The 25,865-nt window shown below is 45.6% G+C and overlaps 3 protein-coding genes across 7 annotated transcripts; all 3 read left to right on the top strand.

Moving 5' to 3' along the window:
* Positions 1 to 64: 64 nt before the first annotated feature.
* Positions 65 to 7,221, top strand: LOC120832511 (protein LSM14 homolog A). Of its 3 annotated transcripts, none has more exons than XM_040198832.2 (10): positions 65 to 436; positions 1,026 to 1,189; positions 1,909 to 2,059; positions 2,247 to 2,441; positions 2,580 to 2,660; positions 2,967 to 3,155; positions 3,237 to 3,426; positions 3,908 to 3,934; positions 4,253 to 4,493; positions 5,331 to 7,221. In XM_040198832.2, the coding sequence occupies exons 1-10, from the start codon at positions 313 to 315 to the stop codon at positions 5,352 to 5,354; spliced, it is 1,386 nt and encodes a 461-aa protein (XP_040054766.2). In that variant the 5' UTR covers positions 65 to 312; the 3' UTR covers positions 5,355 to 7,221. The 3 variants fall into 3 exon arrangements, with proteins under 3 accessions (XP_040054766.2, XP_077941438.1, XP_040054775.2); XM_078085312.1 differs by having other exon boundaries at positions 91 to 436; positions 2,979 to 3,155; XM_040198841.2 differs by having other exon boundaries at positions 91 to 436; positions 5,334 to 7,221.
* A 4,681-nt stretch (positions 7,222 to 11,902) lies between these two features.
* On the top strand, positions 11,903 to 18,509 carry hdgfl3 (HDGF like 3). Of its 2 annotated transcripts, none has more exons than XM_040165170.2 (6): positions 11,903 to 12,289; positions 12,968 to 13,044; positions 13,202 to 13,340; positions 13,565 to 13,726; positions 15,758 to 15,895; positions 16,552 to 18,509. In XM_040165170.2, the coding sequence occupies exons 1-6, from the start codon at positions 12,206 to 12,208 to the stop codon at positions 16,576 to 16,578; spliced, it is 627 nt and encodes a 208-aa protein (XP_040021104.1). In that variant the 5' UTR covers positions 11,903 to 12,205; the 3' UTR covers positions 16,579 to 18,509. The 2 variants fall into 2 exon arrangements, with proteins under 2 accessions (XP_040021104.1, XP_040021115.1); XM_040165181.2 differs by having other exon boundaries at positions 11,911 to 12,289; positions 15,761 to 15,895.
* A 1,257-nt stretch (positions 18,510 to 19,766) lies between these two features.
* rbbp7 (RB binding protein 7, chromatin remodeling factor) lies at positions 19,767 to 25,858 on the top strand. Of its 2 annotated transcripts, none has more exons than XM_078085307.1 (12): positions 19,767 to 20,081; positions 20,619 to 20,763; positions 21,015 to 21,160; positions 22,084 to 22,257; positions 22,339 to 22,454; positions 22,767 to 22,927; positions 23,008 to 23,134; positions 23,218 to 23,295; positions 23,995 to 24,071; positions 24,540 to 24,597; positions 24,759 to 24,869; positions 25,199 to 25,858. In XM_078085307.1, exons 1-12 carry the CDS (start codon positions 20,066 to 20,068, stop codon positions 25,268 to 25,270), a joined length of 1,281 nt encoding a protein of 426 aa, XP_077941433.1. In that variant the 5' UTR covers positions 19,767 to 20,065; the 3' UTR covers positions 25,271 to 25,858. The 2 variants fall into 2 exon arrangements, with proteins under 2 accessions (XP_077941433.1, XP_040054669.1); XM_040198735.2 differs by having other exon boundaries at positions 19,868 to 20,081; positions 22,081 to 22,257.
* Positions 25,859 to 25,865: the final 7 nt, after the last annotated feature.

Genomic DNA, 25,865 nt, shown 5'->3' with positions numbered 1-25,865 from the left:
CGCTTGTTCTCGTTAAATCACTCCCTAACGTTCACCAGGAACGGGCAACGGCGGGAGGAAGAGTAGACGAGTGCATAACAATGAGACGCAGCCCTTCTCCCAGCATCCTTAGCGGCGGACGAAGGAAAAAGTAAACGGCCATGTCGTGGTAGAAGTCAGTCCAGCAACGAGCGAGGCTTTCTCACGGCATTCATAATTATTCAGTGGCACGTAGTCTTGGAACTACGGCTCTGAAAGAAACACTTCTCACCTTTCGTTTGACATTTAACAATTCCGTTTGACGTCGCGTGTCTTTAGAGCCCGAGGGCAAACATGAGTGGAGGAGGGACGCCGTACATCGGCAGCAAAATTAGCCTAATCTCCAAGGCCGGGATTCGCTATGAAGGAATTCTGTACACCATTGACACTGAAAACTCGACAGTAGCTCTCGCCAAAGGTACGTGACGTAACCAGGGGGCGAACAGCAGCTCTCCGCGGTCTTTATCAAAGCTCACGAAAGTGTCGAACGACAGCAAGCGGACGTTGGTTTCCGCGCAGTTAGCCGTGTTAGCTTACGTTAGCTTTGTAGCCCACGGAAGGCTAAAAGTGGCGCTGCAGTTAACGCTGCGCGTCCTTTGTTTACCTTGTGTTTCGGGTTACCGTCAATTATCGGTCCGTTATAGCTGAGCAAAAACCCGCATACCGCGTAATAGAGAAATAGAAAGCCCTGTTCCAATCAATAATCTCTTGCCAACGCGTTGATCGCGGGTTAATAACGTTAGCTTAGCTCTATTAATGTTAAATCTGAGCGTGTGTGAAGTGAACTTGGTGAACGTTGCAGCGACCGCACGTTTCAACTACCGGCCAAGTTATACATGATCATTTAAAAGTAACATAGATTTTATTGTTGGAGGCCTGTGTTCTACGTTACATTGACCAACATTTCTATAATTAACCTTCTATCCTGGCTGTGGCCTAATAATCAACTAAGTCTAATAATTGTATAGATAAAATAATAATAATCCCTTTGTGAATTTCCCCAACAGTTCGGTCTTTCGGCACCGAGGATCGGCCCACCGACCGGCCCGTTCCCCCCCGGGAGGAGGTGTTTGAGTACATCATCTTCAGAGGGAGCGACATAAAGGATCTCACGGTGTGTGAGCCACCCAAAGCCACCAGCTCCCTGCCTCAGGATCCTGCTATAGTTCAAGTAAGTTGATTTATATATGCTAGAAAATGGCTGTTTTTTACCAATGTGTTGCCATCCTGTGAGGTCTAGTCCTTTTTTTAAATTTTATTTTATATAAGTAATACTGATGTGTGTTTGTGAGGACTCCTCCACAGCAGGATGAGGCGCAGGTGTATCTAATAAGGTTAATGTTCCACATCATTAAGGATTCCCAATAAACCAGCATGCTAAGGATAGAAAATTAGCTCACCTTCACACACTTCAGCTGTTATTAATTAATGTCATTGATTACTACTGCTCTTCTGAGCTCATGATGACCTACAAAGGCATACCAATTGTGATAAACAATATAGCCGGTCACATTTTAGCTCATGAATTGCATTATATAATAATCTAGATTTTGACCGTTTTAAAGTTCTACATCTGAGGCATGTTTCTGTTGGTCCGAAGATGTATAAATTGATATTGAACACATGACTTCAACACTTGATTATGCAGAATAGTGAAATCTTTGCTGGGACCAAAGTTCTATCATGATGTGGTTGGAAATTACGCCTTCACATCGTAGGTAGATATTGTCATTTTCACTTCATGCATTTGACAGGTTGGTTACTAGTGGGCTACTTCAGATGTAATATAAAAAAATCCACTAATACAATAAGATAATTAAGACTGACAGGTGCTGTCCCTGACAGTCGGCGTTGTCATGGTTATTCAGCGGTGTGTTTTTGTCTTCCCAGTCATCACTTGGATCCAGCAATGCTTCAGCCGGGCCGTCATTCCAGCCGCCTGGGTCCTACGCAGCAATCAGCAAGGCCTCCGTTCCGCCATACAGCCAGTTTGGTGTCGCGCCCCTTGCAGCTCAGCAGTTTGGTTCCACCGGAGCCGGAGGTAAGCAGCGGTCCTTGTTCCCCTGTGGATTCACAACTATTTTGATGCATTGACCTGGCATTTGTGTTGTTAATGATTACAGGTGTGTCCCCAAACCGACCCCATCAACCACATCAAACTCCACCGCGCCTCCTTTTACAGCAATCTAAGGTCGTTTGGATCTCACGCTGCCATTTTTTCCCCGCAGGGCGCATCAGTCCCCAGCTGGACTCGATAACGAAACGTCCCTCCCTGGAGCAGACGGTGAAGGCCCCACCATCAGCTACCGCTGCACCGCTTCCCCCTGTAGGGCAGAGGGGTCAGTCAGTGCCGGCGGCTACCAGACCCACCGCCCCCTCCGCTGGCAACCAGAGGCCCCCCGACCTCCTGGAGCAGAGAAGGGGTAAAGACCGTTCAAAGCTTTGCATGCTTGATTTTCAACATTGATAAAACGTTTAAACGTTGTTTTCAAGTGTGCATGTTGAGCACTTTAGTTACGGCCGGACCGCGTTGCCTTAAGTTGATGTCTTCTGCTGTTTAGCTCCAGAGGTCCAGAAGGTGTTGCAGCCAGAACACGAACACAGCGCGCTTGAAAACCGAGATCCCAACAAGCGCCACGCCGGTAAGTAGTTTACACCTGTTAACACTCTTACAGCAACTAAACAATTTGTTTACATTAGTAGTACTAGTCAGCGATTGAATCTGCGTCTCGATTGTTCATAGGGAATGTTTTGTCAGCTCCGGCTCAGCTGTGTCCTTGTTGAGGCTCCCTGTCTTGTACGCTGCACATCTTTGAATCTCAAAGACATTGTTTTTTCATTCTTTAAAATGATGCTGTGAAATAAAGCTTGTGGAGCACTGACGCAATATGTTTGACTGGTTTTCCATATATTAATGTATATGGATGTTTTTTGGGTGGTGGGTTTAGTTCATTTGACAGCCGGCACTCAGCCCCCACGCCGTGGCCGCGGGAGAGGAAACCGCAGCAGAGGCAAACTCAACATGCGCAGGGACGGCGTCATGACCTTCGAAGAAGACTTTGACTTTGAGACGGCCAATGCCCAGTTCAACAAAGATGAGATCGACAAAGAGCTCCAGAACAAGCTCAAGCTGAAAGGTGCGGCTTCGCTCGGATGTTTACTCATTTGTTTTGTCCACTGAGATCTGGACACCCAGTCAAAATTTCTTCCAATTACAGACGACAAGATTGAAAAGGCGGTAAATGGAGAAGAAGCAGCAGAGTCTGAACATCCAGCTAACGAGGGCACCACCAGCAGCAGCACCGCCCCAGTCACCACCACCACCAACGAGGAGGAGGAGGCCGCTATAAGCACCTACTATGACAAGACCAAGTCCTTCTTTGACAACCTGTCCGCTGATGATTTGAGGTACTTCTATAAGTTGAAAATGTCATTCTGTAATAGAACTGTGGCTGAGACTCATGGTCACAATTCTTTTAAATGAGTTTTGTCAATTAATTGAGAAAACACACAGCCTGCATTCAGATGCTCTTCTTTAGAACAAGCATCAGGATTTGTGTACTGTTATGTCACTAATTAGTATTTAGATATATATCTCACAATTCTAAATGTTTCTCTGGTTGTCAATGGCATCAGCTGACAGGAAGTAAACCTAAGCTGTTGCCTAGCAACTCCAAAACCTGCTGAAGTGGAGTTTCAGACAGTGAATTAAGACTATTTGGACAGAAAATGTGAAAAGAATGAAGCGTTTTAAACGCTACAGCCTGTAAATGCTTTCTCCTAAAAACAGAAAATGCGTAAAAATCTTGACGTGCGTGTGAATGTTTTTTCTTCTAGATCACTTAAACATGAATTTGCCAATGTATTAATCATTTATTTGATCTTTCAGTAAAGGGGGTGAAAGAGGATTTTCAAGGTAAGTCAATTTTTAAATCATCATGAAGTTATGAACCAAATAAACACTACAAACATTTGTGATTTTCACTTACCGATGCCAACGAATGTTTTATTGTTTTTCTATTGTGTAATTTTTTACACGTATAGAAGGCAAAATGGGCAGTCTGACCAATCTATGCATCTATTACTACTTTAGTACGCTTAAAGACGAGGCACCAATTTGTGGTTGTCTAAATATAATTGTTTGCGTAATATGCTCAAATGCAGTGCCCCCCTTATATGTCCACACCCGCCCCCCATAATAAAGCCGGGTGCTGATCGACCTCTGTGTTGTCAGGGAGCGGAGGACCACCTGGGCAGAAGAGAGGCGAATGAACTCTGAAACATTTGGCATCCCCTTGAGGCACAACCGAGGAAGAGGAGGTTTTCGCGGCCGGGGCTACATGGGGCCCCACGGCGGCAGGGGGCGCCCGCTGAGCAGAGGCTCCTTCGCGCCCCCTCGAGGTCCTCCGCCTGGATTCCGAGGCGGCTTCAGAGGCGGCAGGGGCGGCCGGGATTTCTCTGATTTTGAATACAGGGTAAATCCAATTTAAATTGCATTTAGCACGCCAGTTCAAGTGCTGCTATTCCACCATTCAGGAGCCAGGACGGCAGACTGGCTTCTGTCGAGGTCCGATTGGCAGAGCGCAGTGAAACAATGAGGCTGTGACCTTAAACCCTTAGTGAGGGATCGAGTGAATAAGAGTGTATCTGTAACTTTAGAGCATCTCTATTTTTTATTTTTATTTTTTTAAACCTAGTCTTACATGACCCAAGTGAACTGGACTTTTTCACCAATCATTGATGAAGCGTCTTTACAGTCAAACTTCACAACAGCAGTTATTATTCCAGATGAGTTCAGTGTTGATTCGATCAGCAAACCACACCAGTACACAATCTACCACAATCCCTCATTTTGGCCACTAGATGGCCCCGTTCTCTGCTGATGACTTTCATGTTTGCTCCTCAGACCACGAGAGGGGATTAAAGAAACAACTTAATTTATTATTATCCAGTTGTTTCCCCTCTGGGAAAGATGGACTGCAAACAGCAGTTGTGAACTTCACTTTGAAATGATCATAATGTTGCTTAGATTTGATCTCATTCAGTTTTAATAGTGTAGTCTATTCATCTTTGGATCTTTCAAATACTAAACAATTGCTTTACATGCAGTTACTAGATGTTTATTCCTATTTTTAAATGTAATTGTCCAATTATGAAAGGGTTGACAAACTGAGGAATCATTTGTAATGGAAGAACTGACTGCTCACCACACCGCTGTGTGCTGAATTCGTGATTTGTAATTCCTAGATTACCAGGCTCATTTCTATTAAATACAGGAGTGCAGCATGGAGTTAATGTTTGTTTATTTCCAGAAGGACAACAAGGTGGCTGCATAGTGCTGCCGGCTCCTCGAAGAACCCGACCCCTTCCTCCAGAAATGATCCTCCTGAAGAACTTCTTTGCTCTCGACATTTGACGGATCGAATGAAGAAGTCGTCTGTCACCTGCAGCGGCGCTGCTTTACATCGAGGGGGTGCAGCTCCCTTTTCTCCACTTTTGAGAATTAGGCTTTTTTGTGTGTTGTTGTTATTGTTTTATGGCCCAGACATGTTTGATGTACAGCCACCGGATGGAGGAGGACATTTGTAAATTCCTTACTTGGGAGCGAGTATTTTTGCATCGATCCAGTTAATTTCTTACAAAGATGTATTTGATATTGAAAACCGCCATTTGCGAGAAACCCCACCGATGCTGTGAGCAGGTCATCATCGATCTTTTCTTTTTGTGGCAGCACCAAAATTCAAGGCATTTCCATTCTAACCACATTCTCCTCTGCTCAGACTTACTTAGTTTGGTTGCCACGTGTTCAGTATTTTTTACCCAGAATGCAGGGGAAATTTCAAGTTGCAGGATTTCTTTTCTGACGTCTCTTTATTCTCTAACCAATAGAAACAAAATCTGAACAGAATGGTGTAATATAACGTATATAGGCTTCTACTTGCCCCCTCTCAGTAAATTGTGGCTCATCAGACACTTGCTTTGTTAGTTTTTAGAAGGTTTATTTAGAATCGTGTACATCATACCTAGACCTCTTGCTGCTTCTGATGAATTCTGCTTGTTTTTTTGGCTGGAACTGCTCGCGTGTCCACGGTAGCAGCTTACTGCAGGCGACCAATGACACCTGGCCATCTAATCGCTATTTGGGGTTCACCACATTAACATGTTCGTTTTTTTTTTGTGGACAGGGTTGTTTTTTTACCTAGTTGACTAAACAAAAAGCATTCCCATGATTAGTGTCCGTTCCTATCAAAGCCTGTGGAAGTTCTTAGGAAAAGCCTTCAGTATAAACCTGCAGTCAGAATGACTTCGAACAAGTTTGATTAGCCCCCCCCCCCCCCCCCCCACCAAAAAATGAGAAATGCTTTGCTATTTTGCCAAAAACACGATGTAGGCGTTTGGTAAAGCTATAACTGGCAGCCTTTATCGTACTTGTTAAATCTGGGGGGTATTTGGCATTAGGAGGGCGATGGACGAAAATGGTCAATTTATCTGCATAATTGAGCGCCTGCTTCTGGTGACCGGCACCCGTTGTTGGGATGACATCACTCAATCGGCAGCATTTTAGTTCTTACTGTTGCGTCAGCTGCATTTTTTTGTCTCTTCAAAACTGCTTGCAGGTTTACTGAAAATGGGGAATTGTGAATGTTATTAATGATGCCTCAAAATAGTACGTTCCACATTCGGCCCTGTGGCTTGTTTGTAGCTCATCTTGTTGCATTGTTCTCAATGGAAGGGTTCTCTGGAGTGTTTTTTTTAAGGGACGTGACCTGGATGTGATGCCAGTGGGCTGATTCTTTTTTTTTTTTACTTTTTTTTTTCCGTTGCTCTGATTTGTTTGTACTTTAGGGAGTGCCTTTTTTTTCTTCTCTTTACAGCTCTCCCTTTAACTAAAAGTTGAATAAAGGTTTTTGATAGCACTACGAGGCTGCGGCTTTACAAAACAAAGCAGCCGGGGGAAGTGGATGTTGCACAGGTTGCTGATCTCTGCATGATGAGCCGTAGAAATCATCCCTTTGGCTTTTTTTCCTGCAGTAAAACAGCGGGATTGAATTTTGAGACCAAAAAAAAAGTATTACTGGACTATTACAAACTGACACATTTTCATGTTTCTCCTTGAAGTCACTGGGTTGTTGACCAGGAATTGTTTTCATGAGAACCGCAGCGAATTGAGTTTTTAAGTAAAATAAAGAGTCGTACAATGTCTTTCTCTCTCTCGTTTTTTAATATGCTTTGCGTATATCTGAGTCGCCGCTTCACATAATCCCTTTATTTATTTGTTTGGAATTTTTTTTTTTTTTTCCCCATTTGGATATGAATCACATATTCAGCGACACAAGATGCCTAAACTGACAAGAACAGAACGCAATATTTTTCTCAAAGTACGCCTCTAGTGTCTGTCGGAGTACGATATATTGCAATTATGTATTTTTGGGGGGGGGGGGGTGCAATTGATGTCCTGCTGAAAATGCGTTGGAATGGTAAAAATTATAAACATTTGCTCAAAAGACTGAGGACCAACAAGATACTTTTATGGGCGAAAGCATTGAACTGCAGAACCTTCTAGTTATAATGTAACCGAAGGAAGCTTAACTGCATTATCCAGAGAATTCAGGAGGAAGAGATGACTGTTTACAACTACTTTTACTGAATAAATAAAATAGTCAAACTCAGGACTCAATTTCACATTCAATACTGTCGTAGTAGAAATTGGTAGCAAACATTATGAACATTCCTCCAACAGTTTGGATGATAATTGTCATTGTGGGCTCTCGTTTCAGAATTGCCCCCAAGGGGCTTGTATTTGGTGTTGGGGAGGTGCCAAGATGTTGGTATCACAATGGAGAACCATTGTAGAGAAAAAATATATTTCTTAATATTTAAAAGAGAATCCGAGGTAGAATGTTGATAACAGACCTGAGACTATTATGATCGTTTAACAAGGTAAGTAGCTATATGCAAACCAATCTCAAGCATTTTATTTTGTCTATTTTTTTTGTTCGTCTGCAGCAACAAATATTGCCACTGCAAGGAATTGTGGGACAAGTGATCTCCTTTCCTAAGGGATGGTCCAGTAGTTTTTATGCTAAAGGAGCTACGTAAGGAAGCATTTCATCTCCTTGGCATTTAGAGACTTTGAACAGCTCTGATCACGGAGGTCGCTTGCAGTGCTTCCAGGTCATTTCACTCAGGAACCTCCGAACAGGAAGAACTATTCGAATCCAGCACTCGGTCCTTTTACATCGGCATCCTTACCAAGCTTTCTTACTCGGCTCCTTCAGCATAGGAACCACATTATTTTGGTCCACCAGGCTTAACTTCAATGAGGCAGCACACAGTCGAGGACTTGTGTGTATCTCCACACCCGCCTGGCACCTCACACCTTGAGCCGCTACAGAACAGAGTCCATCCCCTACCCCGGGCTCGGGTCCAGAGCCGGGGCTGTGCGTAGGAGGAAGCCCCACCAGATCCAACCGATAGCGCTTCGGCTCCTCCCTCTCCAACGAGAGGTGAAGGACCACATCCAGCATCTGCTGCCCAGGTCTGGTCCGTCTAGACCCCCCACTGTCACTACCACACATGTAGCAGGGCACTCGGCCCCATCGGTTTCCTCCACAGGTGATGAGCCCATGTTTTGTGGTATGATAGACCTCCGTCTAGGCCTAGCTCCAGATGGGGGTCCCGGGCTTCCTTCCTTCCTTGGGTAACGTCTACCCTATTCTGCCTCTTCATAAATTAGCCTGGCCCCTCGCCTGACACCACGTTGCCAAGGTTTACCCTACCAGGAGCCCCAGGCAACACAAACCTCTCCCCGCCGATAAGATGATCAAATATTAAACATGACCGAGAAGCATAAGATCAATTTCATTATTTTTATTAAGGTTTATTGTGTGTAGGCGTGTGTGTAAGTTTGTGCGTGTTGATATGTATGTATAAGTGAATGTATTTTATTAAAATATAAAAAGGCAAACAAGTTTGACAGGGAATGTCATTTAGCTGAGGCTTTAATCCAAAGCGACTTACAATAAGTGCATTTAAACATAAGGATACAAACTCAAAAACAGAAAACAAGAAAGTGCAATTTCATTAAATAACCTGATTTAAAACTTGCTATAGATAACAGCCATTAAGTACAATTTAAATGCTATAATTTGTTAGTCTTTTAGTCGAGGAAGAGTCTGAAGAGGTGTGTCTTTAGTTTACGGTGGAAGATGTGAAGGCTCTCTGCGGTCCTGGTGTCTTCAGAGAGCTCGTTCCACCATTTCGGCGCAAGGAAAGCAAAGAGTCGAGATCTAGTCGAGTGTTTTGCTGTCAGTGAGGGAGGGACGAGCAGTTTATCAGATGCAGAGCGGAGAGTGCGGGTTGGGATGGAGGGTTTGACCATGTCCTGGATGTAAGCTGGACCCGATCCATTCACAGCATGGTAGGTGAGCACCAGTGTTTTGAACTGGATGCGGGCAGCTACTAAGGAAAAACAACGTCTTGAAGCAGAGTACTCACGGAGGAAGAACAGTTATAATCTGACAGGGTAGCAGGCACGTTTGGGGATGACAGGGAAACAGCAGGAGTAGAGATTGGATACAGGTGAGATGAATGAGTAATCAGGGAAACCCCAACCTGAGGCTACCGAGGGGTTACAGCCCCCCACAGATCTACAGCCGGCCCCTGATGGCCCAGGGTGGTTTGGGTGCTGGAGGAATGTCCCGATCCCGGTCCTACCCAGAATGTGTATTAGGGGACCCAAGGACGTGCCTCTGGTCCGTAGCCCTCCCAGTCAACCAGGAACTGGCAACCAGGACCCAACCATCAGACGTGTGACGGTGAAGGCTGGTCCGCCGTCAATGACCCAGGGAGTGGGCCGGTCCTTGCTGGCTTCGCCTTGGAACATGGAAGGTTGGAGCTATCTTCATGGTACTGGGGAGCGTCGACCGGACTTAGTGGACAGCCAGACCTTCTGTCCCACACGATAACGAGGAGCAGGGGTGCGGTGTTCGTCGGTTGCCGTATGTTTGAAGTAACGCCACTCGTGCCCTTCGCCGTCGTAAGGTGACACCAGGCGCACCAATGCTCGTGCAGATGGGACTGCAACTTTTCCCAACCAGATCCGAAAGCAGGAGCGGCAGGTACCCGGAGACACAACGGAAGGGAGAGAGTCCCGGTTGTAGCGCTCGGGCCGGCCACTGGTCTCGGAGTGGAACCCGGAAGAGAGGCTGGCTGCATCCCCGATCGGTTGGCTGAAGTCCCTCCGAAAGCCGGCTGTGAACTGGGGCCCTCGGTCTGATCTGATAAGTATTGTTGGACATGAATAAACCCTGTTCTACTTTAAGGAGCCGTGTTCTGTGATGCCGGCTGAGAACACAGCCTGTGTACAAACTGAAACTTTTAATGAGTAAATATCAATTATGAGACTTAATCTATGGTTTGGTCATGTCCCTTTTTAGGGGGGCCACCCCGTTATTTATTTATTTTGTGAATTATCTTAATGATAATTGATGTCAATGATTTAATTTCCCAGCTATTAACCAACCCCTTGCCCCTACACGGTGCCCAACACCGCCGTGGAACCGGAAGGGGATGTAGAGGTCCGGTTGGGCGCTGGCGGGAGGTCTTGTTAGGGGCGAACCAGAGAAGTGGCCACAACTCGGCCGTGTCCTTCTCGAGTGATGCCACCAGAGCCGCCGGCTGAGGAAGCTCACCGTCCGCCGGACTGGAAAGGTGGAGGTCATTGAACCCAAAACCACTATCTTACATCAAAGTAGGCTACAGCTCAGATCAAGTTAAAAATAAAAGTTAAGAAAGACATATTTTCATTTTATTCTTATTTTAGGGATCCATTTAACAATTTTGGCAATTGTTTAGTGTTAGAATAGGATATTATGTCATTTTGTAAGGAAAATTGGGCTTGACTTAAACATAGCTTTCAAAAATGAATGTAATAACTAAATACATAGAGATTAAAATAAAAAGAATAATGATATCATTCTGCGAGCTGGCTCAATGTCACAAAAGTCTAATTCAGATATTCGAATCATTATCAAAGGTGGTTATGTTCAAAAACCTTTAGGCCGGGACGAAGAACTCTGTTATATTATAATAAAGTGGTTTTCAATCCAAGTTGGAACTTCTCCTAAAACCCAATGCTGTAAGTATTATTATGTGTTATAGCCACATGTCACACACTTCTCTCGGGATCGCGAGACTTCACTGTGACGTCAACGTTCCTTATTCTTTCCCTGCACTTTATTTTTTTTAACATTTTTAACATTGTAACTTTTATTGGTTTTATTTTTAAACTAACCCATCGCCTTATGTTACTAACCTATAGCATTATATTTTATTTTATTCCTCTTGCACTGTTGTCTTGTCGTCCATTGTCGTACTGTCTGCTGTTATGCACCAACCACCAAGTCAAAAGCCTTGTATGTCTGACATATTATGGCAATAAATGTTTCCTGATTTCTGATATCAAATAATCAGTGCTCTCCTTCCAGAGATGATCACAGCATCAACATCAGCCAACATGTGGTTTATGGAATAAAGTTCTGAAGGACGTACAAGTGTACTGCAGCTTTTTTGGGGTCAAATAAACCAATAAAAAACAAATAAATGTTAGATTTAAACCATAGCGTGGGTAGTACATGCGTCAATGCAACAATAGTTATTTTTATTAATCACATGTGATGCATCACTTTGTTGGTAAACGTTCACCTTGTGTAACACACTCACACGTGGGCGATGTTGTCTTTTTGCGAGGGGGAGTAGAGCCAACACGTGTGTGTGTTTTTCATTTTCGTAATTGAAAACGTAGCGCCGTACAGCCGATTAAAGGATATGCGAGGAAAATAAATATCAAATTGACGTTTGTCACCGTAGCTTTTATTTCGTTGACCGGAAATGTGAGTTTTCCTGTTCGTGGCGGCGTTGCGCTCCTCACAGGTACCTTACTCCAACTTAGGCCATTCCCGGTGACGCTTACACCTCAATTCGGTCGTAAGAGGAAAACCCCTCTCGGCGGCCCGGTTTTCCGCGTTTTTTTTTTTTCTTTCGTTGTTAATTATTTATTTCCGTGTAAACTGCAGTCTTGATTTAAAAAAACACCGATGGTCGATAATTCAGCCCCGCGCTGAGGTGGAGAAACGGCTCAGGATCGCAAAGTCACGTCGGACCCTTCGTGTTTACCCTCGGCGACATGGCTCGACCACGGCCGCGGGAGTACAAGGCGGGAGACCTGGTCTTCGCTAAGATGAAGGGGTACCCGCACTGGCCGGCCAGGGTGAGTGGAGGCTGCGGCCGCGCTGCGAGCGGGGGGGAGGCGGGGTTGATTTACGCCACACGGCCGGTACCGGGAGAGGGGACGCTGCGGGGCGGACTCCTCTGCTGCATCCACTCGTTATGTTACGAATAACATAATATAATAAGACAGTGCATTTTTCTTTATTTTAAAACGATTAATAAAAAGGTCCGATGGGGGCTGCGCGCTCTCGATCCGTTTCCCGCTCCTCGCGCACCTCGTTTGAGTTGAAGCGCAATTTCACGCCCCCCCGTTATTCATTTCCACTCGTTAGTTCAACATGTGTTGTTTGCTCCCAACGTTATTATACATCCGCGGAGGAGCCCGTGGCGCCTCCGTGTCAGCGCGGCCGTCTCACCTGCTGGAAACGACCCGCCGATTGGAAGGCGCGCGTGGGGTCACCGTGGCGCGGGCGCTCGGCGGGTTCCCCGCGCGGCTCCATTTTTAATCTCTCGGAACAAATTACGCGCAGCATCTTGGTACCGCTGACTTATTCTAGGAGCTTGTATTGCACGTGTGAGCGGGACAGAAGCCCGCGGTCATACATCTGTGGTTCATGTCATTTAAGGGTCCCATGATGGACTTTAACATCCAGGACTGGACAACTCTGAAATCTATGAATATATAAATGATCACAGCGTCTCCCTCCCTGTCTTTCAGATTGATGAGCTTCCAGAAGGAGCTGTCAAACCGCCCGCCAACAAGTACCCCATCTTCTTCTTCGGGACCCATGAGACGTAGGCACCATATTGGAATTCTTAATAGACTTTGACCAGGCTGCCACATGAATAGCAAAAGTAAACTTATGTGCGATAAGGCTGACTTGTGGAACCTCGTGCTTTTTTCCCGACTGTTGTTGAAATAGTAATAGCTGTCTCTTCCCCGCTTGTTTAGCGCGTTTCTGGGCCCAAAGGATCTTCTGCCTTACAAGGAGTACAAAGACAAATTTGGCAAGTCCAACAAGAGGAAAGGCTTCAACGAGGGCCTGTGGGAGATCGAGAACAACCCTGGCGTCAAGTTCACAGGCTATCAGGTCAGGCGGTGGTCTCAGTGGGAGGGAAACACAAAGGGGGGGTAGGGGGGGGCACAGAAGCCCGAGAGGTTTGAATTCCGTCAAAGCCACATTGTTAACCATCGACAGCAGAGGGAGTCTCGGCGAGAAAGAAGCATTCATTTGTCTTGACTCGGAAGCGGCCATTTCTGCTTTCAGTTTTGCGGCAACGAAAACAACCCGCGGGCCTCTTTTCGCACACACAGGCCATCCAGCAGCAGAGTTTGTCGGAAACGGAGGAGGGGGGGGACGCCGCCGACGGCAGCAGCGAGGGCGAGGAGGCGGACTCCGTCGAGGACGAAGACGATCAGGAAAAGCTGAAGGGGGACAAGGCGGCATCCAAGAGGAAAAAGACAGCCACCTCCAAGGTAGCTCGCCTCAGCTGGTGAACACATCGTACCGGGGGCAGGCGGGGGTCACCCGCTCTGTGGCGTTTGCGGCAGTTTGACCGGTAGCATTGTTACATTATTTGTATGTAACAAAGTGGACATGAGTCCAAGGCCTCAACCTCTAGTTTCAAGTCTTCAATAAAGCATGATGTTCATTTTGAAGATGCCCATAGTGTCAAGTAGACCATGAAGCAGAGCATGCTTTAGGGCGGGGCCTGCTGTGATTGGAGGGGTCTCTAGCAGAGACGTATACTACATCGGCTATATGGAACTCCTCCGCGGGAAATGGGCGTAAAACATGCGCAGACAGGTTGCTGTCGGCCCTGCCATCTCTAGAGGTCTCAGTGCTCCTCGAAACAAACCAGTTAACACCGTCGTCTTCTGACCACCCGTGAGGACAAACGGGCTCATGCCTGTTCCGGACGACTCGAATGTGGGATGATAAACCCGCCATCAGCGTTGCGGCCGTCCTGTTTCTTCAGTACCACGAACAACACGCGCGGTTCATTTTGAAAGCAAATGTGGTTTACAAGCACATCTCCAGCAAGCAGATTATTTCCTCTCTGTTTGAGAAATGTTGGTCTTTTCGTGGGATTTGTTGGCAGTAAGTTTACCAGCTTTCTCCTCCAACATATATCTGGTGCATATTGTATCGGGATACTAAGCTGTTCCTGGACACAAAACTCAAAAGCCTTGAGTCTTTCAGTTAAGGGTTTTCTTCAAAATAGAACCGCCTGGCTGATTCCTTTAGCTTTATTTTCATGATGAAATCGACACCAGCTTCACTGTGTGCCATTTCTCCACATTACATTCATCCAAACACTATTTTGACCTTTGTTCCCTAGGTTCTCATTGTCTTCATTACGCTGTTATCTTTATTTTGAAAAGAACAAGGAGAAATAGGAAAGCTTCAGGCTTTGAAGGCAACTCCCACTGTGTGATACTGTATTACTGTATTAGCACAGAGGCCGCTGCTGCTGCAAATGGAAGCAGGTTGAAAAAGTCACGTGCATCCTGCTCCTCACTTAGCAACCGCTGTTGCCTAGCAACTGGGCTCTATTACGCACGGCACATGTGGTGCATCCAAAGGAATTTGGGCACTCTTCTGGAGCGGTTTGCCGTGTCTGTCACATCATTGAAACACTGCGTTTGTGTGTATGTGTGTAGTTGTGTGGCTCCACAAAGGACCTGGAATCTCCTCAGCTGAGGACAGATTGTGATTTTTGTCTGATCGGATGGCGCAGGGAAGGAATAATCATTTGGTTGTTTTCAAACCTAAAATGTACATTAACACATGTTGAAATGCTCACATTGGGCTCATTCCGCTGTGCCTTAAAGCTTCACTGGCTACGGAGAACGAGCCGGCAGCAGGCTGGTGGGCAGCAGCAGCGTTGGGTCCACCAGGCCTCTCTGCGCCGCCACTCCTAGAACACGCTAACTAGCAGGCGACGACCCTCCACTACCCCACAAACAGTCACCTCTAATGGCCACGGAAAACATGCTACGCTATTCCCATCAGGGTAACGTTCACGGCACTGTGAAGAAACGGACTCTCCTACAGTCAAACCAGAAAAGGGTCCAGCAGTTAGTCGTCGCCCTTTCTTCTCTGGTAAAACCAAAACATTCTGAAAACACAAACCATGAAGCAAAGTACTGTAGGTGTAAATGTAGGTGTAGATGGATATACGATAGATGGATGAATGATAGCTAGCGGGGGGGGTAGATACATAGATAGCTGGGTCCATGGATTGATAGAGGGATGTCATATGTAAGTAGGTAGATGGACTGATTGATTGATTCCACTCTGATTGCTTATCTTCCGGAAGTGGCTGCGTACAGATTTCATAAGAACCTCCATCACAAACAAGCTGTGTCCAGGGTGTATTGTGGGTCTCCTCTCAGTACACCGCGCAGGGGGGGTGTTGCCTCCTCTGATTAAACCAAACTATCGCTACAAAGCACGACTCCCTGAGAATTCCAACCCACATTTCCCCATCTGTGTGTCCGCAGCAGAAATCCTCCAAGCTGTCGAGGATCTCATCCGTAGAGGACGACCTGGAGAAGGATGGGAAAGATGACGACCAGAAGAGCGTCTCCGAGGGAGGAGACCCCAACAACGACATCATCCCAAATGCCACTGAGAGTAAGGTGGGATTGAGCACTCTGATCATTCATTAATCACAATTCACAAATTGTAAGGGGCTCTCATATTACTTTGACCTAAATGTATTCCTTTTTCCTTCCACTTTCCCCAAAAATTACTCAGGGAATAATATTCACCGCATGATGATTTTTTTTTGCTTCCGGTTTAAAGGCTTTTTATTCTTTCATCTGGTTTTAGAGCTTTTAGCCAAAGTGTCAACTGCTTCTCGTCCCTCCTGGTGGAGGCAAATCATCGGGAGTCGCCACCAGACAATGATCCAAACAACCCTCTTTCTTTTTTCTCCCTTCTGAGATCTTTTTTTAATGTATTTTTAAATCTAAATCTTGCATGGACTCAGCAAAATAAACCACCGTTGATCAGACACATTCCAAATGTTTTTCCTTCAGTGGTTCTATTGACTGTGCGGCCGCATCGGAGCCCCTAGAGGTGAAAACCTCTGAACCTTTAAGAAATGAGTATTAAATGGAGTAGAAAGCAAGTTTGTCTCTCCGCCCTAAACTGTATATTCCGTCACATTATATCACTGCAAGGGGGCGAAAAAAGCCCATTTACGGGCTTATCTATTGAATTCATATTTAAACTTTTTAAACTAACAGCGATGCTCACAGTACCCGTGTCTCTGTATTAATGTGTCCTCCAGAACCAGCTGCTCATAGAGGAACATTAAGAGAAGAAAGCATGAAATCATTCCACGCAGCCGCGATGCTGGGACACTTCCCATCAGCACCACCCGCCGGCCGCCATTGCCACATCCACTTCTCCGTCAGACTTCCAGTATGTTTTCCGTGTGAAAGACGCGCCCACGTTGATGCCGGCGTCGTGGTGGTCACCGCGTGGACGACGGGGCGTAGGCGCTGACGCTCGATGCCACGGGTCGTGTCAGGAGCGTCGTCATCGTGAGCGCTCCCAAACAGACAGCTTAACATTTGTGTTTTCTCTTTCATCCAGTGACACTGGATGCTTGTAGGTTTGTATCGTGAAATAAACGTGCAGTTTAGGATATTTAAAGGGGCATTAAGTACTTGACTGGACTCCCTTTGTCCTTTTCAATAAGTGCAAGAGTCGACATTCATTTGCTGCTGTACGTGTACACTGGTTTCTGATCATCAGGGACAACTTCATTACACTGCTGTCATGTAGCCTTTGCCAAGTCACGATGCATATTTTCACAACGGCACGATAATTTAACACATTTGACAGCATGACCATCCGAGTTTAAAGGCTTTAAAGACCCATGAGATGGATTCTCCAAAATATACAAACGTGCAGACTTCACAGCCCCGTCAATCTCTACAGTACTTTACAGCAGATTACTTACTGCCTCTTTAATAGGTGTTGAAAAGTTATATTTGTTCCGAAGGTCATTTTTAACTGTAGTTTGGGAATTAAGTCAAAATGGAAATACAGTACCAGTGCATCTCTACATGTGCGTCACACCTCACTGTCACACTACGGCCAGATGAAACGCTGTGCAAGAGTGGCCTGTACTTCATAATCATTCATAGTGTAAGTATCCATCAATCCGTGTTAACACTGGCCTTTGCACACCTGTACATCTGCATTGCATCACTCACAAGCGTCTGTCACTGTACAAATGCATTTGATGGGAGCTCCATTAATGTGTGTGTGTATATATATATATACATACATACTCTGCCATCTATAATATATGTTGAGTATTGCATTGTATCGATCCGTAGCTGTAGCTTGAAATTACTTTTTTACGAGGGTTAATTAAGGGACGGACTTGCGGAATATTGAGTAATTTTCAAGCGTTCTCCATCATCATATATGTTACTCTTTTATGTAACCAAGAAAAAAAGACGATTGGAAATACATAGATATGTGTATGAAGTGTTGTGCACAGCTGGGTTACACATTGTAACTCTCAAATGAACTATAACAGTATATTTTACTCTTGTTGTAGAATATAGGACCAGTATTCTACTTGGACTGCTCTAGGTCTCATCCTTTTATGGAAACGTGATACATCTGTGTACGTGTGAAATAGTTCACTGTATGTTTTTTTTATAGTGGCATGCTCTACTGTTGTACTCCAGCTCACTCTTAGATTAAAAAGTGTCCATTGGTTCGTAGATATTTGTTGGTGTGCGGCGTGTGGTGGTGGGGGGGGGGTACACATTACACTTTATTTCTGTTGCCATGTCTGCACGCCTGAAACTTGACAGTAAACTGAACTATGTGAGGAAACTCAGAGCTTTGAACATGTTTGACACTCAGTCACTGTACAGTGACATACAGTGTGACAATGCAGTTTAAATTCTCAAACTGTTGATAATTTACTTACAATTAAAGATAACACCAGGCTACACGGTCTTTTAACTCTGTGCCAGTTGTTTTTACTTTACTTCCACTATTGTTGTCATGTAATATAGACCGTTTTCTTATCATACATGCCTTGTTCATGTGAAATCATGCTTTCAAAAGAAATTCATTTATCCTTCATAAATATCCTTCAAATCTTTGTTATGCTCGTATTTGGAACATGTTTTGCATTTTCAAGGATTGTAATTTACTGTAAACTGTTTTTTGCTGTTTATGAAAGATACTTTTACAAAATAAACTCATGGGAATGCAGAGTGGGACTTTAATACTCATTACATATCGTGAAAAGAAAATGTAATACGGTAGCTTCCAGCTAACATGCTAACATTAGCTAGCTAAAGCAATTGACTTCTCATAACAATGACGTCCATTTTTAACAAACATTCGCATAGCAGAGGTTGTTCTTCCTGAGGCAGCTGAAGAAATTCAACCTGCCAAAGACGATGATGGTCCACTTCTACACGGCCATCATGGAGTCCGTCCTCTGCTCCTCCATCACCGTCTGGTACGCTGCAGCCACAGCCAAGGACAAGGGCAGGCTGCAGCGGGTCATCCGCTCTGCAGAGAGGGCGATCGGCTGCAATCTGCCGTCCCTGCAGGACTTGTTCGCTTCCAGGTCTCTGAAGCAGCTAAAAAGATGGTAGCCGACCCCTCTCACCCCGGACAAAAACTGTTTGTGCCCCTTCCATCGGGCAGAAGGCTGAGGTCCATCAGGACTAAGACCTCCCGCCACACGAACAGTTTCTTCCCGTCGGGGTCGGGCTCATGAACAGAACCCGGTCCCCCACTGCCTGACTCTGACATTCCACCGGTCACTCCCCTTCACACTGCACATGCCACTTTAACTGTCATTTCTCACTCGTCACTTTGTCACTTGTTCGATAGTGCACTTTATTTTTTTTTATTTTTTTTTACTTTTTAAATATTTTTTATTTTTAACTTTAACTTTATTCTCTTATTTTATACTAACCCATTGCATTAGCATTTCACTTTATTTTATTAATTGTGCACTGCTGTCTTGTTGTCTATTGTTACACTGTCTACTGTCACGCACCAACCGCCAAGACAAATTGCTTGTATGTATGACATATTTTGGCATACATTTTCCTGATTCCTGATTTCCATAGACTCTATGGGAATGTTCGCATGTAATCCTCTATGCCATAGAGGCTTACATGTAATTGGCCGTGCACATTATATAGCTTAATGCATCTCAATGTTATTCCATTTGGCCATTATAGCTAACTACAGTATGATACAACGTTACAACGTTAATATCTATGCAATGACTCCTTTTAATTTGCACATTTGCTTTACTGCCCGTGTATTTCTATGGATTTTTGTCAAAAGTTTTTATGGGCCTAAAAAAATATTTTAGGCCCATAACATGGCAGCAAAACATAAACATACGTTTAATCGACTAAAGACAAGTCAAAGGAAAAGGAAGGAAGTCAACGAGCCCATTCTTCACTAGGCCGTTATTGCTCTTTCGAGATGTAGCAGTTAACTGCCATTTGCTGTGCGTGCTCATGAAGAAAACACATCATCCCAGAACATCACATCTGCGCAGTCACTTCTCCCAATGCGCACTTGCGCAGGCCGTGCGCAACGTTGTCTCTCTTTGGTACGCATGGACTGACGCATGCGCAATACGCGTTGAGCAATTCGGCGCTGAAAAGGAAGAAGCCTACTTTTGTAGTGATACGAGCGGAGCGGCGCGAGCGAGGGGAACCGCGGTATTCATTAAAAACAGCGTGTAACGAGTTACTTTGCTTTTGAGCACCGTGACTAAGCGGAGAGTTTGCGCCATGGCTGACAAGGAGGGTACGTTTATCACAAGAACTTATAGTGTAACGTGGTGGCCCTCGTGCGCGGCTTTGTGTGCGCGCCACGGCCGTTTAACTGTGAGACGGGCGCTAGCTTGACATGCTAACCGGTAGCGCCCACGGGAGTCCTGCGAGAGGGGTTGTTGCTTTCAGCCCGTCTGCGTGCTGCTGTCGTTGTGTTTTTTCCCCGCTTTGTTATAAACACGCTATGTCAAACCTCTCCTATTTAAATGCAGTTATTATTTACACTCAGTGCAATACAATACATTTAACAACTAAGTTAACGTTAATTAAACTTGTTCGGGACGCTGTCAGGATGAAACACGCCGAGACGTTAATGGTGGCTAGCGAGCTTTAAACCAGTTGTGATTCTAGTGCTTAATAACACATAATACGCTACCAGCTGCACGTATAAACAGTTCAATATGACATTGTGACTTATCAACTCTCCCATGGTCGATCCGACCATATCTACTGACGCCGTAGCTGCTGCTGCTTGCTCACGTGTAACTTATCCCATGTTGTTTTTTTGAAGTGTACGATGATGCGGTGGAAGAAAGAGTCATCAATGAGGAGTACAAGATTTGGAAGAAAAACACCCCGTTCCTGTATGATCTGGTGATGACTCACGCGCTGGAGTGGCCCAGCCTCACCGTCCAGTGGCTTCCAGATGTCAACAGGTATTTTACACCCATCTCCATCTCCCTGCTCGCACGGTGTGGTGCTGTTTATTGTCCTCCGGAGGCAGACCCCTGTCCTCTGCCTGACACTCACCCAGCTTTTGGTGGGTGTCTTTTATTTGCTGGAGATTTTCCGTTAACATCAAAGGGGCTGGATGGGCCGGCTTCTGGCTCTGGATCTGGACCGCGGTCCGCCAGTAAGTGACCTGTGGTATAAATTAAAATCCTGTCCATTTCGTGGACCCCTGCAGGCCAGAGGGGAAGGACTATGCCGTTCACAGGCTGGTTTTGGGGACCCATACGTCAGATGAGCAGAACCACCTTGTGATCGCCAGCGTCCAGGTACCGAATGATGACGCCCAGTTCGATGCCTCGCACTACGACAGCGAGAAAGGAGGTAAATAAACCAGCAGTTATTCTGCAGGAGTACCACGGTAGAATACTTCACCCTACTATGAATTGGTTAATTGGTTCTCACTGACCCGTATATGTATTTACACCCTCGTCAGACATTTCATGTGTGGAGGAAATTGATTAAAGATCCCATCTTGATGCTGAAACTGTTTTATTGTGTCTTCCAGCAGGTACGTTGTCCAGCTGTGTTGAAGGTTGACTGCTCCTGTGGTGTGTTGCCAGAGGTAGTAATGCTGTGTTAGTGTGGCCACAGAAAAATCACTTTGAGGTAGAGTCCAAGTCTAAATCTTACCACACTGGAAACCAGGCATACTAAGGGTTGGTATAATAGTTTACTACATATTTGTCTGAGTTCTTGAGTCCTGCTCTTAAATTGTGCTTGAGTACAGCTTAGTGTTTCCCCAACCATTGTATTAGAGGGGCAGGGCGCAATATTATAAAGTTTATTTTTCTAATGCACAAACAGACAGTCCCAAAAATGAATGATATTTAATCATTGTCTGTATAAACAGTGATCTGAACATTTACTTTTTATTTGCCGTTCTCTGCTGCCTTCTTGTTGCCATGTGTTTATATTGGACACTCCGTTTCCTCACGTGCTCACATTGGATGCTGCTCTTCTCGCTACTACACAGTAAAGCCAAACATGAGTTACATTAATTGCTCTTACTGTGAAAATATATTCAGGCACCAACAATAGAAATAGAGAAGCGTAGGTGAGACGTAAACAAACCAGCTTTCAAAACCAGGTTTACGTCAAGACGAGGCTCATTTCTCATTCACCAGCCACAAATGTTCTGCTTTCCTGGTAAAATGGACTAACCAGCCAACTGAGGTTCAACCTCCTGTTGTAACGTGTCCATCCCTTAACGTCAAAGTACCAGTCTGGTTCTCTTCTCCCCTCAGAGTTTGGTGGATTTGGTTCCGTAAGCGGGAAGATTGAGATCGAGATCAAGATCAATCACGAGGGAGAGGTCAACCGAGCTCGGTACATGCCACAGAACCACTGCATCATTGCCACCAAGACTCCCACCTCTGACGTGCTGGTCTTTGACTACACTAAGCACCCTTCAAAGCCAGGTTCGATCACTACATGCATCCGAGTGCACGCCGCTCGTGTCACCCGTCATGGCGCGTGAACGCAGTGTTGATGTGTTTCAGACCCCAGCGGGGAGTGTAGTCCTGACCTACGGCTGAAAGGCCACCAGAAAGAAGGCTACGGCCTCTCCTGGAATCCCAACCTCAGCGGCAACCTCCTCAGCGCCTCCGACGACCACGTAAGTGACTACAGGTAAAGGCCAACGGGGCCTTCGTTTAGCTTCACAGGAGGATGTGCCACAAACGGGTTCTTTCACACGGTGAGCAGAGGAAGTACAGGGTTTTTACACATACAATGGACAGGCGCTAATGCAGTAGTTCCCAAACCTTTATTGTCAAGCCCCTTCGATGATGTCAGACCATTAAAGCTTGAAGGCATTGAATTTGCGCTTTACACCAGTCACAAGTCTGTCCATCTGGACTCAGCGCTACACTATACATCTTACTATACGAAATGTAAGTACCCTAGTAAAGTTCTTCTTTCTCCTTAGACCATCTGCCTATGGGACATTGGGGCCGGCCCAAAGGAGGGGAAGATTGTGGATGCCAAGACCATCTTCACGGGCCACACGGCGGTGGTGGAAGACGTCTCCTGGCATCTGCTCCACGAATCGCTGTTCGGCTCAGTGGCCGACGACCAGAAACTCATGATGTGAGTGGCAAACGGGAGACGGGAGATTTCTTTTTAGTTCTAAACAAGTGAAACGCTGACTCTCCTCAACCCTCCACCAGATGGGACACCCGGTCCAACACCACATCCAAAGCCAGCCACGCAGTCGACGCCCACACCGCAGAGGTCAACTGTCTGAGCTTCAACCCGTACAGCGAGTTCATTCTGGCCACCGGTTCTGCTGATAAGGTAGAGCTCAGCAGATGCACTGTGCACGGCGATGGAGCACTCAGGGTGACTGTTTACTACACAGCTTGTTCTGTTTCCCCCAGACTGTCGCACTGTGGGATCTCAGGAACCTCAAACTGAAGCTCCACTCCTTCGAGTCCCACAAGGATGAAATTTTCCAGGTAAACGAATGGAACATCGAAGCCCCCCCCCATACCACCTTTGTTTTGAATCAGTTACATTATAATATACAATATATATACTGTAAAATGTAGTTTCTCTTTCTAAAATAAGTACGTATTGCCTCACTTTTCCACTTTAGTTTATTATCTTTATTCTTCTGCTGAAATTGATAAAGTGATTAAATCAACTTAGTTTCTGTGCAAACATATTTTCCCTTTTAAAATAATTAAAAATAAATAAACTCAACTTTTAAGTTCGGTCTTGGATGACTCACACCTGTCTATTTAAATATAAGCATAATTACAACCATCACACACAATTTGTAATCCATTTTATGGGGAACCACCGTGTAACTGATGTTGAGACTTGCTGTGTGATAAAATATCTGCATCGGCGGTACGGTGTATCATTTAAATACAAAGCTCATGTTAACCCCAAATAGGACTTCATCGCTTTTAAGAGAAGCAATGAAACCAGCAGTTGCTGCACCTCGTTGTGCACCAGGCCGAAGTCTATCCGATGAATAACAAACCGTATTCATAATCTTATGTGCTTCTCTAAGCTCATTTGACCTGCTAAAGATTGCTTGCTGCTCATTACTGATATAATGTGAGCACATGACGCTACTACTGACCCAAGGAGAGGTCATTTGGAGTCCATTGTTGCTTTATGACCACGCCCCTGTCTCAAAACCTCAGGTCCAATGGTCCCCTCACAACGAGACCATCCTGGCCTCCAGTGGAACCGACCGGCGCCTCAACGTCTGGGATCTCAGGTAGAAGCCGTGTTCATAATCCATCTGTCTGCTTCAGCCGACACGGACCCCTTTTACATGTTGACCTACGAGCTTCAGACACTACATGAATATATTGATCTTTATTTTGGCAAATATTAGTGCTGTAGTGAAAATAATCTGATATTGTTTGTGTTCCCTTGAACTATTAATTCACTAATTTGTCCATTCAGGGGCAACTGTTTATTAGTTACTATGGTGAACTTGTTGGCAAAACTTTTATTTTGAACAAATCCATCCATCACAGAGCAACATGATCCATTTGGAGTTGTGTTTGAGTTCAGCGGATTAATGTCAGTTCTACATTCAGAGCCTTTTAGCCTCTGAGGGAAATATCTGTCCTGTGAGCTGCTAAATGTTCCTCGGGTCTACCAGAGCTTCCTCCTCCGCACAATGAACTGCAGAGCACCCACATCGTAACGTACTTTTTGTCTGATCGTCTTTGTCTAGTAAAATCGGGGAGGAGCAGTCTGCAGAAGATGCTGAGGACGGCCCGCCTGAGCTGCTGGTGAGTGATGTCCTCCAATCCAGATGACTGATTTGGTTTCAGTCGCCTTCAAATGACCACGACAACCTCGGACCAAGTCAGCAGCGATGGGTCATCGTGTTCGCTTGGTTTTAAAATGTGAACCTGTTTGACTGCTCTTTTTTTTATTTATTTTTTATCAGTTCATTCACGGCGGCCACACGGCCAAGATCTCCGACTTCTCCTGGAACCCCAACGAGCCCTGGGTCATCTGCTCGGTGTCCGAGGACAACATCATGCAAGTCTGGCAGATGGTAAATACAGCAGCAGCAACACACACACAGTTTTGGGAAAGAGGGGTTATTGGCAGATGTTCATGACATCTGGCCCTGGGATTTCTGGGGGCATGTCCCTGGCGGTTAAAAGCAAGAACAACACGCTAGTGTTGAGGAAATAAAAATGGTGAAACTATGAAGATAACAGATATACGGGGGGGTTGGTAATGGTGTGGTTCAACCTGCCACAGCGGTCAGAATTCATGACATCGTGTTGAACATTGTTGTTGTTGTGGCGTTGGGGGGCGCTCAGTCTCTGCTCGGTGCTGCGTGACAACCTTCCGCTGTCCCTCGGTGTCCCCTCCCAGGCCGAGAATATCTACAACGACGAGGAGCCAGACAACACCCCCGCATCGGAGCTGGAGGCTCAGGGCTCATAACCCGGCTCTGCAACAACCCCCACCTCTCCACCCCCCCTGCATTCCCAGCCTGTTGTTCCCCTCCCTTGCTTAGTTCAAAAAAGTAAAAAATAAAGTGCGCTATGCGAACGAACATTGTTGAAGAGGTGTTGCCCGTGTGGACCCCCCCCTCCCGCCCCCCATCCCTGTAGAGAGACGGGTCGGAGTCCGGCTCATCCTTCGTCCCCGCGGCACTTAAAAGTAGGATGAGAGTTGAAAGGTCGTACTCAGGTAGTGGTGTCTCTGGGGGGGGCTGGATTGCCGTGGACCTGCCACACGCAGAAAGGGCTCTTGGGTGTAATTTTATATTTTGACTTGTAAGTATACGGAAAGCTAGTCGACTCAGCCTCCGTCTCCGTGGACCCGTTAACGTTCAGTCGCCCGGCTGCCCGCCTCCTGTTCATAAGGTACTTAAACGCTTCAGTTTTTGGTTGAGTGAAAGGTGTGGGTCTGAATTAGTGCACTTGAGGGGGGAAAAAAATCCCAAAAAACTGTTTCCTCTTTGTTACGTAATGTGAATTATTGTTTCCTGCACCACAAATTGCAATAAAACTTTTATAACTTTTCAAAGAAGTTT

This window comes from Gasterosteus aculeatus, chromosome 12 (assembly GCF_964276395.1).
Source record: "Gasterosteus aculeatus chromosome 12, fGasAcu3.hap1.1, whole genome shotgun sequence".
Taxonomy (NCBI): Eukaryota; Metazoa; Chordata; class Actinopteri; order Perciformes; family Gasterosteidae; genus Gasterosteus; species Gasterosteus aculeatus.
Note: the sequence above shows the minus strand (reverse complement) of the source record. Positions and strands in the feature narration are given on the sequence as shown.